At 43.7% G+C, this 15,385-nt stretch overlaps 1 protein-coding gene across 1 annotated transcript in view; it reads left to right on the top strand.

The window, feature by feature from the left end:
* Window positions 1-13,300, top strand: part of MED6 (mediator complex subunit 6) — a 123,792-nt gene extending 110,492 nt beyond the window's left edge. Inside the window, exons 6-8 of the mRNA XM_086937191.1 lie at window positions 3,841-3,956; window positions 12,249-12,276; window positions 12,481-13,300. Of these exons, the coding sequence (XP_086793317.1) occupies window positions 3,841-3,956; window positions 12,249-12,276; window positions 12,481-12,611 (275 nt within the window). The 3' untranslated portion in view covers window positions 12,612-13,300. The remainder of the gene's footprint in view (window positions 1-3,840; window positions 3,957-12,248; window positions 12,277-12,480) is intronic.
* Window positions 13,301-15,385: the final 2,085 nt, after the last annotated feature.

Here is a 15,385-nt window from a genome sequence, read left to right as displayed (position 1 = left end):
CTTACCAGAGAATACTATAGATCCGAAGCCCTACGCCAATTAAACGATATTAAGTTCTACGTCAAATGTACCAACGATGTATACTTGGAGAGTATCCGGCGTTATGACAGACTAATAGGGAAATGGCACAACTGTAACATGCTGAGCAAAGACAAATTTCTCTATTTCCGGACAACCCAACCACTCACACCAACCTTCTACCACCTGCCAAAAGTACATAAGGACAGTCTGTTTCCCCCGGGCTGTCCTATTGTTTCTTCAATTGGAAGTCTCACCGAAAACATGTCCCGATTCATAGACAAATTCCTATTTCCCTTGGTACTGACTCTACCCTCATATGTACGGGACACCAAGGATTTTTTGAATCAAATAAGGAATGTGAATTGGGATTCAGACTGCCTATTGATTGTACTCTATATCACCAGCCTGTACACTGTTATCGATCATCAACATGGCTTACAGGCTATCCAGCATTTTTTGAACTTGAGGCAATTGAGATTTGCAACTCAGTGTTATGATTCTCGAGTTCATTGAATTTTGTTTGAACAATAATATATTCCTATTTGAGGATCAATTGTTTAGACAAGTGTCTGGTACGGCGATGGGTACTTGCTTCGCTCCCAGCTACGCGAACCTTTTCGTGGGCTGGTGGGAGGAGCAAGTACCCAGGAGCTGCATGGTGGATGGAGTGGAAGGGAGGACAGAGGGTTGGTTTAGGTACATTGACGACCTGTTTATTGTTTGGCGGGGCCCATTGGTAACAGCACATGCCTTCATTGATGAACTGAACAAGAATACCTATAACTTACATTTCTCAGGTACAGTCAGTGCAACATCAGCTGAATACTTAGATCTGAAAGTGTTTCCACAAGACCAGCAGATCCAAACCGCTCTACACAGGAAAACAACCGCTGGTAATTCTACCCTTTTTGCCAGTAGTAGCCACCCTCCTCAATTGATCAGGAGCATTCCGTATGGAGAGCTTCTCAGGCTCCGCAGAAATTGTTCTAGATTAGAGGACTTTGAGGAAGCAGCCAACGAGTGTGTGACCCGGTTCAAAGTCAGGGGATATGGCGAATCTCTGTTGAAAAAAACCTTGAACAAAGTAAGAGCTATCCCCAGAGACTCTTTATTTGCTGCAAAACCTCCCCCTGAGAAAGCCGACAACGGTACAGGGAAGTTTAGGATAATAACCCCTTTTTCTGCAGGAGCTAATGACTTGAGATCTATGCTGCGAAAAAACTGGCACATCCTTAAGACAGATAGCACTATCAAGGATGACCTACCTGATCACCCACTGATTACCTTCAATAAAACTAGATCTCTCAGAGATCATTTGGTGACCAGTCACTTGGAGAGGCCGCCACCCAAAAGTAATACCTTAAAATCCATGAGTGGCTTCTTCCCGTGTGGGAAATGTAAGGCGTGCGCCGGGAGTAAAAGAGTCCTCTCAGTGGACAATCATGAAACCGGCAAAAAACTGCACATAAAACAGTTCATCACTTGTAGCACTCCCCTAGCTGTCTATTGTTTGGTGTGTCCCTGCGGTCTCCGCTATATAGGGAGCACCATCAATATGCTGAAATTGCGGATTCTAGAACATCTTAGAGCAATCAATAAAGCAGATCAGGCATACCCAGTTGCTCGGCATTTCGCCGAAAAAGACAACAGGGACCGCAATCAGCTCCAGTACTTTGGTCTTGACATCATAAAAAGGAACGCTAGAGGAGGTGACCGTCTGCGACGTTTACGCAGACTGGAGTCGCGCTATATCATTGATCTCTCCACTAAATGGCCTAAGGGGATGAACAGTGGGGAAGAAATGGTTGTACATTTAGGCAAATAGCAACGTGGCTGTCTTCATATTATATAGTATTCTATTTCTGTCAGAATAATGGACTAGATGATGTATATTTTATCAAAGGAGGGGTACGTGTGTGTATATACATAATGACTGAACATTTCTGTATGAACATGTGGGGGAGGCTAAGAAGATGAATTGACAAACTGCTTCCTGTACTCACATGTAATTTTCAGAATGGTGAAGTTATATTTTCTTATTTCATCTTATTTACATACTTACCGCTCATGATTAGGGGTATCTATATAGGACTCAAAGGGCTCTTTGTTTCCGACGTATTTGTTTAGTCAACAGTAACTTGATTACAATACTCCACTGGCGCTTCCTCACGGTTTTCCCTGGTACCCTCACCCTTCGCACTTTGTATAACATGTTTATGGTATACTTTTAGTTATATAATTTTGCATCACAGGTTGCACATAGAGTAATCTCTCTTTGGTTTTTTAGGGGACCATTGCCGATCCACGGCTATATATAACAGTGTATAACAATCCACCAGTATTGCGTATAACATCTCCCATCTATGCATGCTTACCTATTTGTAGGTATGATTAGTTGCAGTACATTCATGGTGAATACAAATGTTTGTATAAGTTTTGCTGTTATAAGATGGCGCCCGCGGTGGCTGGGAGAACTGTGGTCCTCTGTCGATGTCGACTGAGAGGTGTAACCTGTTCACTTTTGCAATCTATATCATGCACCGGTTTTTTGAGTGTAAATTACACACTCACGAAGGCCAAGAGCCGAAACGCGTCTGTGGCGCGCTTGTAGTAAATAAACTACTGTGTGAGACAAGGTACCCCCGAGTGCTGTCTTTTTATTCCTTGGGACTTCAAGGTTTGTTCGAGCGCAATATATATATATATATATATATATATATATATCTATATCTATATATAGATATATATATATATATATAGATATATATATATATATATATATATATAGATCTATATATAGATATAGATATATATATATATGCCGTGAACAAGCAACTTCTGTTGCGAAACGCGTTGGTTTGTGTTATGTGTTGGAGATTGAATGAAAAGAAATAAAGCACTTTGGGAAAGACCGGTCCGTGAGTGCTTACTCATTCCCTTGAGGAAAGGGATTTGCATAAATATAAATATATATATATATATATATATATATATATATATATATATATTTCTTACTACTATTTTATGTACCGTGGGACTCCCGCTTCGACAACAGGGAATTATTCAAGCATGTGAATCTGTGAAAGACACCAATACTGGATAACCACAGTTTACAGGTAAGTAACCATTGTTCTTATATTCAGATTAGCCTTGCTCTATGTTGCAAAGGGGTGTGGCAAAATACCCTAATCTTCGCATGGAGGCTCACCCATTGGTGCACCGAAACATTCAATTTTCACTCATGAAACCCACATTAAACTCTTACGTAATTCGGGCAAATGAGTGGTTAGTCTTTCCAGTCCTGTCCATGAACACCCTTGCTCTTTGTGCTTGCAAGGGCAATGCAATGCATCAGAAATGTAGGTCTTGTATGTGCAAAGATTACTTCAAGATGAAGCTCTGTCTACAATATTTGACCTTTATCTTACGATCATCATTTAGATTGTACTGCAATGTATGCAATTAGATCTCTGACAAATTATGACATCAGTTTTATGTTTGATTGTTTTTCTTGGAACCTCGTGGCAAACATGGGGCCATGCTCTGTTCTAATCTCTTATCTGATGAAATTGTATCAGATGGCCTTTTCATATACACACAAGCAATTAATTCAAGATGCAGAAGCGACCTACAGAAGAATGCAGATCTTCAAGAGAGGAAATATAGGTACAATAGAGGCTGAGTTCAAATAGGAGTACCACATAGCAAGGAGATTCGTTCTTGTCCAGTTTTCACCAGAGCACTTGGGTCAGCAGTGGGATAAAAAGTTGAATAACTTTGTTTTGCTTGCTTATGTTACATTGCTTGTGTTTTGTGCAGATAAAGCAAAACCCAAGTCCAAGAAAACAGAAGAAGCAAGCTCCTTCTTTCAGAGGCAACGAGTGGACTCCTTGCTCCTTGACCTCCGGCATAAGTTTCCTCCCAAGTTTGTGCAGGTAACCTCCATGTCAGCATGCATGAAAGTAGTGTGCTTGTGGTTGGGCGCTGTTGATGGATTTCTGGATGACCTCCAACCCAATCATCCTCTACTGGGTACCCCTTTTAACGTTTATCTATTGTTGTCCGTGACATGGATTTGTAGGGCCTTACTGAGAAGTCTCACATCATTGTTTCTGGGACGTGCTTGGATGCCTGGTGCGTTTTCCAGAGTTTACCATTTTACTCTAACTCTATCAATTTAGCATAATTTGAATAACCTGAAACACTTAACTGATCCTGTGAGCAGCCTTTTTAGAGCAAATTGGCTGACATGTATACCATATTATTGCTCTTACTTGAATAATTATTGTACAATATTTTCATTTGCTGTTTTTTAGTTTTCTACATAACCCTGTTACTAAATTTGAACAAGAATTACTTTCACAAATGTTTTGCTTTCATGTTCATATCCCTATAAATAACTTAACATTGGTTGGAACTATGGGATTAAAAAAACAAACAGAAGAAGCTTTTTTATCCAAAAGTCAAGGGGGCAATCTCCTGTAAAGGAACCACGCTTTCAAACGGTAAAGTTATCAGAAATAGTAATAGTAATCGTAGTGTTCCTAGAACTATGTTAAGTGTGTTTTTGGATAACAATAGCACGATTCCCGAAGAAGCAAAGAGCTAAATGGGTTTATAAAGCATTGTTGAAGCCACCCAGGTTTTGCCGAGTTAAGCATTTTTAGGTCTCGCGACCTATCGATGCGCGCAAGCGCATCGAGCGTAGCGAGAATTCATGTGGCGAAAACATCTTCAAACCAAAGGGCTTTCAGCCCCGCGGTTTTCATGCAGTGCCCGTGTACATGCACGCGCATCGCATGCAAGCCCAGCCCAGTCCTCCCCTCATTCACGCCCACCCACCAGGCTCTCCCGCCCCCATCAGGCTTCTCTCCCAATCCGCCTGCCTCCCGCCTGCCTCCCCTCGCGCATTCACGCCTCCCACCAGGCTTTCCCGCCCCCATCCGGCGTTCACGCCGCCCACCAGGCTTTCCCGCCCCCATCCGGCTTCCCTCGTAATCTGCCTGCCTCCCCTCGCTCGCATTCCCGCACCAGGCTCTCCCGAAACATTACTTTTTTCACTGCTGGCCGGCCCATCTAGTTTTGCACGGCTTTTGTTTTCCGCTTGTCTGTTTAATTTTTACTTTTTACATTGGTACCTTCCTGTGTGCTCTGTAACAATTTTCAGTTTTTTAACCTCTTTTACCCTTACTTGTTTCCTTTGCTATTTTCCGCCCCCATCAGGCTTCCCTCCCAATCCGCCTGCCTCCCCTTGCTCGCATTCCCGACCCAGGCTCTCCCGGCGGCTTTCGTTTTCCGCTTGATTGCCTTCCCTGCTGCTGCTCGCATCGCACTCTCTCCTCCCCCCTCAGGCTCCCCCACCAGGCTCTCCCGCCCCCATCCGGCTTCCCTCGTAATCTGCCTGCCTCCCCTCGCTCGCATTCCCGACCCAGGCTCTCCCGGCGGCTTTCGTTTTCCGCTTGTTTCTCTTTATTTTCTCTCCTGGCCTTGTAAATATGCCCCCTCCCCATGCACTAAATCGCACTACAAAGTAATCCCACAGAATGTTCCACAACAGAGAATGCACTTGCATAACATGTTACATAATTAGCTTTCCTAGGCAGCTGAATCCAACCAGCTCTGCAACATGATTTGATTCTGCACCCCGCAGGAACGCACTGCTCCAGCTCATGACGTAGAAAGTCACACATGCCTGCATGCTTTTAATTTAATTTTGCGGCCGCCAATGCATGTTCAACATCTGATTCACCCCCCTCCCCCCCCCCCACCAAACTCGTGTGTGCCGTGTGTGCCGCTTTCTACTTCCTCTCCCCCTGTAGCCTATGAAACAACACTTACTAATCCATTCCACGCCTTCCTTCTATGCACCTGGTGCAGTGGCACCGGGCCCCACACAAATCCACTCAAACAAAATCACTGCTGTATTTAACCCATACCCTTAGGCCTTTCCCACCCCAAGTCTTTGCCCCACATTTCCAAGGGTGCAGGTACCACTGGTAGAAGAGGTACAATGGCTCCGCAACACTCTCTGCCCATTTGACCCCCACCTGCATATGAGGTGCTATTTACCCCATTAATACTTATTAACAACCAAAAAACATCTGTCTCCCGTTTACACTTCCAAGCTTTAAAATTTCCATTCATGTTCTTTTTATGTGGACATTTCCCAGCATGATGCTCCCTCTTTCTTTCCCTTTCTTTCGATCCCTTTTCCCTGCATGATGCTTCTCCCTCGATCTCTCTCCAACACGCTCTCTCTCTATCTCCAATCTCTTTCTTTATCTGTGATCTATTTCCCTCTCAAGTCTTTCTTTCCCCTCCTGCCTGCCTCGCTCTCTGGGACAAAGGTACACTGAAACCTATTATCGCCCAGATTCTCAACCACGTCAGCCCTGCTAGGCCTGCATAGTGTTCCGCAGAGGATCAACACAGGACAGAAAGGAGCGAAGTGCCTGTTGAAGCTGGAAGCTGCGGGAATACTTGTTTCCGTGTTGCACTGCACGTCATTCCTTTGTGCTCGTGCCCTCTGTAGAATTCCCCAGCCCCTCGGCTTGGCGCGTCATCCCCGCCCACCCCCTCTGCTCACTCCCCGCCAGCAGGGCCTTCACACATCCCTGTCGGCTGACTCACTTGGATGTTGGGATGTCCTACAGTGCAATCCAGCCGGCGTTATCTTTCCTCCTGACGGCCTGTCCGTAAACCTCCCACACACATCCTGCCGGTAGCCGGCAGGTGTGCTGAGAGGGCGTGCCCGGGCTCCGCCTTCGAAAGGTCCTGCCATGTGAACAAGGGACGAAAAATACAACTCTGTGCTGAAAAATAATTAAGAGCCTCGAGCAATGTGGCGGGAATTTATTAGCAAGCAGCAGCAAACAAGGAAATAGACCTTATTTTTTATTATATGGCCTGGCGTTAGCCCAGTCCTTTTGATTTTATTAAAATGTGAAGCATTCTTATAGGAGCATTCCGCTAGACATCTCGCTCGCACATCAAAGGCTGCTCACTCAAACACCATATGCCTGCTCCCCACCCCCGCCCCCCACCAGACTTCATTGGAATGTGCCAAAGCCATCTGTTGCTTCCCCCAGCAGGCTCGACCTCACTTACTTCTCCTCCCCCCTAATTAACATCCCTCACGGCCTAGTAATTACCTCTTTTCATGCTCTACATTGGCCAATGCTTGTTTTCTTTCGTAGAGCCACTTAAAAAGTGCGTCATTTTTTCATCTGCGCAGCCGAACCCATGACCTACAAGTGACCCATCTCAGCATCGGGTTCTTGGCTCAGTAAATCACGATAAAACTTCAGAGCTACTTCCGACCGCAGATTAGTTTTTATGAGGGCTCAAAAAAGAAACGGCACATGCAAGCAGAGAAGGAAGTCATCAGCGCCACTCCTAACAGCTCCTAATGTACGCTCAAGTGGCCGCAATTTGTAGAGCTGTGCGTTATTTATCCAGTTCTAAATACTTCCAACCTGAGCTGCTATAAAAAAAAATGCACACAATTAAAACATTAATAAATGTGAATAGTACGGGGGTGGCTTATAAGGAAGGCATGGCGGAATTGCCAAAACTGCAACAAGCTGACAATGTGTTGATAATTTCAATACCCAGATTGGTCAACGAGCTAAAGTTAAACGCTGCTACTGACCAACATGCGTTCTGCATTTAGAATTCTGAATTCAAGTAATGTCAGCTGGGCGGTTCATCCTTCCGATGTAAATATAAAGTAATAGCAAACGCAACGCCACTCAACTACGTAACGCCACTCAACTACGCAACGCCACTCAACTACGCAATGCCACTCAACTACGCAACGCCACTCAACTACGCAACGCCACTCAACTACGCAACGCCACTCAACTACGCAACGCCACTCACACATGCAACGCCACTCACACATGCAACGCCACTCACACATGCAACGCCACTCACACATGCAACGCCACTCACACATGCAACGCCACTCACACATGCAACGCCACTCACACATGCAACGCCACTCACACATGCAACGCCACTCACACATGCAACGCCACTCACACACGCAACGCCACTCACACACGCAACGCCACTCACACACGCAACGCCACTCAACTACGCAACGCCACTCAACTACGCAACGCCACTCAACTACGCAACGCCACTCAACTACGCAACGCCACTCAACTACGCAACGCCACTCACACATGCAACGCCACTCACACATGCAACGCCACTCACACATGCAACGCCACTCACACATGCAACGCCACTCACACATGCAACGCCACTCACACATGCAACGCCACTCACACATGCAACGCCACTCACACATGCAACGCCACTCACACATGCAACGCCACTCACACATGCAACGCCACTCACACATGCAACGCCACTCACACATGCAACGCCACTCACACATGCAACGCCACTCACACATGCAACGCCACTCACACATGCAACGCCACTCACACATGCAACGCCACTCACACATGCAACGCCACTCACACATGCAACGCCACTCACACATGCAACGCCACTCACACATGCAACGCCACTCACACATGCAACGCCACTCACACATGCAACGCCACTCACACATGCAACGCCACTCACACATGCAACGCCACTCACACATGCAACGCCACTCACACATGCAACGCCACTCACACATGCAACGCCACTCACACATGCAACGCCACTCACACATGCAACGCCACTCACACATGCAACGCCACTCACACATGCAACGCCACTCACACATGCAACGCCACTCACACATGCAACGCCACTCACACATGCAACGCCACTCACACATGCAACGCCACTCACACATGCAACGCCACTCACACATGCAACGCCACTCACACATGCAACGCCACTCACACATGCAACGCCACTCACACATGCAACGCCACTCACACATGCAACGCCACTCACACATGCAACGCCACTCACACATGCAACGCCACTCACACATGCAACGCCACTCACACATGCAACGCCACTCACACATGCAACGCCACTCACACATGCAACGCCACTCACACATGCAACGCCACTCACACATGCAACGCCACTCACACATGCAACGCCACTCACACATGCAACGCCACTCACACATGCAACGCCACTCACACATGCAACGCCACTCACACATGCAACGCCACTCACACATGCAACGCCACTCACACATGCAACGCCACTCACACATGCAACGCCACTCACACATGCAACGCCACTCACACATGCAACGCCACTCACACATGCAACGCCACTCACACATGCAACGCCACTCACACATGCAACGCCACTCACACATGCAACGCCACTCACACATGCAACGCCACTCACACATGCAACGCCACTCACACATGCAACGCCACTGCCACATGCAACGCCACTCACACTGCCAACCACACTCACACAGGCAACACCTTTCACACAGGCAACACCTCTCACACAGGCAACGCCTCTCACACAGGCAACGCCACTCACACAGGCAACCCCACTCACACACGCAACGCCACACACACACGCAACGCCACTCACACACGCAACGCCACTCACACACACAACGCCACTCACGTTGCCAATAGATCTCGCAGTACGACAGGTGGAACTATTACAATGGCAAATAACAATGCCTTTCACTGTTGTTATCGTTTTGAATACATAAAGGGCTTTGTCATTTACACAACCAATAGCTCAAACTTTCCTACTGCGAGACCTATTGGCAACGCCAGTGCTTGTTTGCTAGTAGATTCTTATCAGCACATTAATTGATTGGTGGGGGCTACTAACTGGCCAAGTACCAGAATCATTTGCCGAGCATGCATTATTGCTTACTAGTTTGGAACTGAAATGTGGTCTACTTACTACTTTCTTCTACAAATACCAAGTTGACAGGAGAATAAATAATATTGCTTCTTTCGTTTTAATGGAACAAAATAAATATCAAAATATACCTACAAAAGAAGTACAGAATTAAGTTAAAATTTATCACTGTAAAACCAGAAAGTCCTTCTTATGAATGTGTTAAAGTCTGTATAGTCAGTGTAACCTCGCACTGTCTTGCAATATCCCAATGGTGTACAGTTTGGTATACTTCATCATATCTGTACATGCACTTCTTTCAATACTAGTAGCCCGGTTAGCTACACAGCTACTCAGAATATGTGAGACAGTGGTGTTTCTCACATAATGATGTTGCACATGTGGCAAATTTTAACATTGTAGCTCAGATTAAAGTTTACTAAAATTACTAGGAATGAAATGAGTGTTACTCTTGACCCTTTGCAAAAGTTATCTGGTCACCTTATTCCTGTTTGTTGCTTTATTATGTCACTAAAGAGGTCAGAATTGTGTGCGTTTATGAACATATTTTGATTGATTGTAGGACACCAGCTGGCAAACTGCTGCCCCACAAATGAATAGCGTAACAATTGATTATTGACGCCAGTTCTGGTATACACCAGTGTTCTTAAAGCAGCATCCTCTAAGATAATATATGCCACATAGTATTCCCCATGCCATAAATTATAGGTATATGGCACATCATGAGGAGTCCTTGTAAATATAGGCATACCTGGCCAAAAGCCAAGTTCCCTTATAAGGTCATTGAACTTTGAGGTGACTTTCAATATCTGTTAAACATACTTTAGAGTGTTTTAGTTCTAATAATGCATGCTCAAGCCCTCACCTTTTCCACAAACTGTTTATATCGTGGTATCTTGCTCGTTAATGTTTATTGCAGACAAAAAGAATAAAAGCAGTATCTGTCCTGAAAACATACACACACAAAAAAGCAGTTAGTCGTTTTTGGAAAAAGATATTTGAATTAAGTCTGGGCAATGAACTCCGCAGAGTTATTCATGCTGCGCGGAACTCCCGGAGTTCTGAAAAACTCCAAAGTGGAGTTTTTTTCTCGCTCGCCTATAGTAGGTTGGCGAGTGCGAGCAAAGAAACTGCAACGCTAGACCACTTCCCTGCAAAATTTCTCAACCCGGGTGGTCGTTGATGGTCGCTACCGCTCACGTTAAGAAACCTTCTGTTCTTGCTTGAGGAAGCTGCAGCGCGAGTAAAACTTCTACCCAAGTGGCAGAAAGTAGCAGTGCTCTCTTGCACTGTGCGAGATTACGTTTGCGCTGATTTTACAGCATGGGACAAACATCTGGCACTAAAAATCAGTGCGCGTACACCTTCTGAGCGGTAGCATTTGTTTTATTCTGGGTTACATTAAGCTGATTCTTATACATTTTTCCAACAAATTACTAATTGCTTTTAGAGCAACGCACCAAGATGTTTGTAAGGGCGATATAATAGTGTAATCTAATGATTAAAGTACCCCCTGCCATGCATTATAAAATTACAAATCACCTTTCATATAGAGGAACCAGGCCTTCGGTGGCTTGCAATATCCTAATAATGTATTTCAATGGGTGCTTTATCCATTATATAACAGTCGAGCAGCTATGTCATCTCTTTTTTGCTGGTGACTATAGACTTCACATTTAGTTTATCGGGAAATCAGAGAAAAGATTTTGCACAGGGTTTGCAGGCTCCCATGATATACCATGTCTGCTTCCAAATGCCCCTTGTTATAAACCCTGGATGAAGAAGATACAAGAGTTTGAAAACAAATTATATTGAGATTTAAAGAGGCTTCAATTCCAATTAGTACTGCTGAGTGTTAGGTTGTGTATGCCACACACAAACTATTTAACTCTGTTAGCATAGTGGGCCGTAATGATCAAATTGTGTTTTATATAAAACATAATTGTGAACTGTTAATTAATAACATTTTGAATAGTTTCACCTGAATGTGTCCTTTCTTAAGGAACCAAAAATATTTTCTAAAGAAATAGGGTCCTTTTTCTTTTTTATTAAAGCCTGATTTGTGTTACATTGTCATGTTATCTAGGTCACAATATCATAGAATGTGCTTCAGAATAGTGCATGAAATGCCCTACAATGTTGCATTTTTGCCACACGATTTGATCAGCCATGTTCCACAATTTTGCCCTGTAATACCGTAGAATTACAAAGATCCTGAGTATTGCTAAAAGGACAATTTGTGTTGGCCTTTTTTATTAAACTTACTTTGACCCCAGTGTATCCTTAAATGATGCAGTGTCCCAGAAAGCTTCATGATTAATTGTTTGTTTTATGGAAGATGTAATGAATGCGAAAACAAGCAAGAGTTTGCCACTAAATGTATCTTTTATCTCTTTACATTTCAGCAAAAGACGGGGGAAAAACCCATTGCAGGCAAGTTAAATCGGTCTACTCTTTTTAGCTATATGTACGGTTACTTACTAGGCGTTCAATGACTAGAAGCATGTACTAATTTGATGGTTTAGAAACAAGAAAAGCTAAATGTTTTCTAACCTGGTACTGAATTGTTTTGATGAATGGCAGCCTTAATGGAAATAATTTGCATATATGTAAATGTGCACTGTATTTTTTGGACAGTTGATCAAATAAAGAAGGAGCCAGAACAGGCCCCAGAAGCAATCAAGCAGGAAGAGAAGGAGGTCCCCAAGACAACCCAGCAGAGCAGTGGCCCGAAGGCTCCTCCGGAGAAGCGAATGAGAGTCCAGTGATGTCCAGATAGCGTTCTATGTCCTTTCCTAGGGGGCAGCTCAAAACAGCTACTTGGAACTGGTTCTCCTAACGTGAACAAAACTCCTGGCGACACCATAAGTGCATATGAAAAGAAGGACTTCATTTTGTCTAATTGCCTTTTTTTACCCTACACTTTTTTTTTAAACTTAAAAAATGGGAAAAGGATTTTGGAAGAAGAATGGTGGTCAGTATTGTTGGGAGCGTAGGATATTGTGGCTTTGTATTATTGAAAAATTATTATTGCAAAATAACTTTTCATTTTGAAAATATTCAAAAGATTTGTATTTTATTTAATTTGTATTTATAGGCAACCTTAAGATGGTGCTGCTATGTATTCATCAGGATCAGGGGTATCCTCATGTAGGAAGCAATGAAGAAAGAGCACTGGCCAAGTGCTGTTTCTATGGTAAAACTCTTGGCTTCCTTTGTGTCAGTGCGTTTTCAGGCAGAACAAGGACTTTTTTAATATGTAAATATTTTTACTCATGTTAATTAATTTTGATATAGTATTTAGACTGTGGTTTAAAAGTATTCCATTGGTTTGCAAGGAATGTTGAAAATATATTTTTTCAATATCTTTTCGCTTTAATGTCATGTATTTTTCACAAAAATTACTGTTCGTCGTGGTAAAGATTATAAAAGGGATATTAAATGTTTGATTGCCTTATAGAGTCTTTCAGTTTGTAGAAAAGATAGCTAAAGTAGCTGTCCAGGTTCAGAATGGATAATGACAAATCATACTCCTTCTTACACACAGAATAGGGTTTCAGGGGATCCATAAACTAAAATAGCTACATAAAAGAGGCCAAATATGGCATGCGCCAGTTGAACTTTGTAGACCAGGCCCTGTATCCTTTGTATGCTTAATGTCAATAATTTTTCGGTTAATTGAAGCCAGCCTCATTCACAATTCCTGGGGCCAGCATTGCTTTTGTGTTTAGGGATTACTATATTTATTAGGTGAAAACACTCACAAGAAGAGGCAACAACGTCCCAACCGGATCGTTGTCCAGCACTGAATTAATTATACCACAGCTCGTATTGCCTCTATTTCAGGTCACTATCTCCCTATGAGTAATACCACCAAATAACGTTGTTCGATTCAGGATGATGTTACATTGAAAGAGAGCTACATCAGATTCTCATCTTGTTACAATGAGGATGCACTTCAAGTGTAAAAAAGAAAACTCCACCCAAAACAATATATATTGTTGTTCACTTTACTCAGGATGCCCTTGCTGATAAACAGATAGTTCTATAGATTGATTCACTCTCATTTTGCAAGGAAAGAACACCAGCACTGTAAGTCCCGTCTCCTCCCATTCTCTTTTGAATAGCAGCACCTCCATTTTTCACTCTAAAGTGCCAGAATGTACATTGGTGAAGAACTTCCATCTCTATTCATCCAACTTTACTTCTTTACAGTGAATTCCACGCCCCAACCCCACCTCCCCACCCAAAAATAATAAATATCTCATGTCAGGCAAGGACCTTACTTATGCTCCCCAGCCCTCTGCTCCTTTTTAACTACTTCGATGCTCATGACGGAACGGTTCCGTCATGAGCGTCGGTTGGCCTGTGCTCATGATGGAACCGTTCCGTCATGAGCCCATAGGTTCTTTAAAACCTTCAGCACCGCAGCGGAATTCGCGCAGCGCTGAAGGGGTTAAGGTCTTGCCTTGCCAGCTCTTTTCAAACACTTGTGTTTGTGCTGGCATCCATCTGGTGGGAGCGAGCAGCTGCGCCTGTGCTAATTGAAAACAGATGGCCTGCGCGCTGCTGCTCGCTCCCCCAAGGTGGATGCCAGCACAAGCACAAGTGCTTGAAAACAGCTGGTTGCATTTGCTTTGTTGCCTTCGCTATCCCTTCTCAACTGCTTGTCTTGCCATTGCTTTCTGCCCAAATTCTTTTTGTATAATGCTGCCCTGTGGCAACCAGGAATGCCAGGCTTGCAGGTCTCTGTCGCTTCGTGGGCGGAGGAGATCAGACTTTGCCTACTCTTGCCCGCTTTTTCTGGCATTTCAGCTTTACTTTCGATTTAAAGAGATGTCAAAGACAACTGCATTTGTGTTAGGGTTGTTTAGATGCAGGAACAATATGATATTTAGGTGAAGTGCCATTCACTGTGCAATCTCCCTTTCGTTCTTTCCAGTGCACTACACGCAATTGCGTCTCCTGGGCTCATGACCATGCACTCCGCTGGTCTTGTTTCGCCCTTGACCAGCCTTGTCAGTAAAGCAAGTCAACAAAAATTACGCCACCCAAGTATATTTTGTACAATTAATATTCCATCACGCTCACAGATTTTGAAAAGAATATAAATTAGCTGTATGCACCTGTTCCATTCGTTTGCAAAATGTCACTAAAAGTTTTTTGTTTTAGGGAGTAAAATTATTACATAAATTAAAAAAATAATAATCTGGGATTACATTTTGTGTAAAGGGCTGAAGACAGGTTTCAGTTAACCTTTGTGCATCAGATGCCTTTATTTTGTCTATGTTTCAAGTCATGCTTTTTACGCATCTTTTACATGTTTTCTCTGAGCCACAGGATGGAGACAGTCCCTGCTGTAACTAGGCACAACAATTAAAAGCTATGTGTAGTTTTTTTACATTTTATATAGGCATCTAATAACGATAATTTCGACTTTTATATTTCAGGTATGCTAGTCTTTTTTTTGTCTCGGTGTCTACTCTTCTACCTTCCCTATTTCTACATCTCACATTTACCCACACACTCGTACTTTATTTCA

Source organism: Lissotriton vulgaris, chromosome 9, assembly GCF_964263255.1.
Source record: "Lissotriton vulgaris chromosome 9, aLisVul1.2, whole genome shotgun sequence".
Taxonomy (NCBI): domain Eukaryota; kingdom Metazoa; phylum Chordata; class Amphibia; order Caudata; family Salamandridae; genus Lissotriton; species Lissotriton vulgaris.
This window is presented reverse-complemented; position numbering and strand designations above follow the sequence as displayed.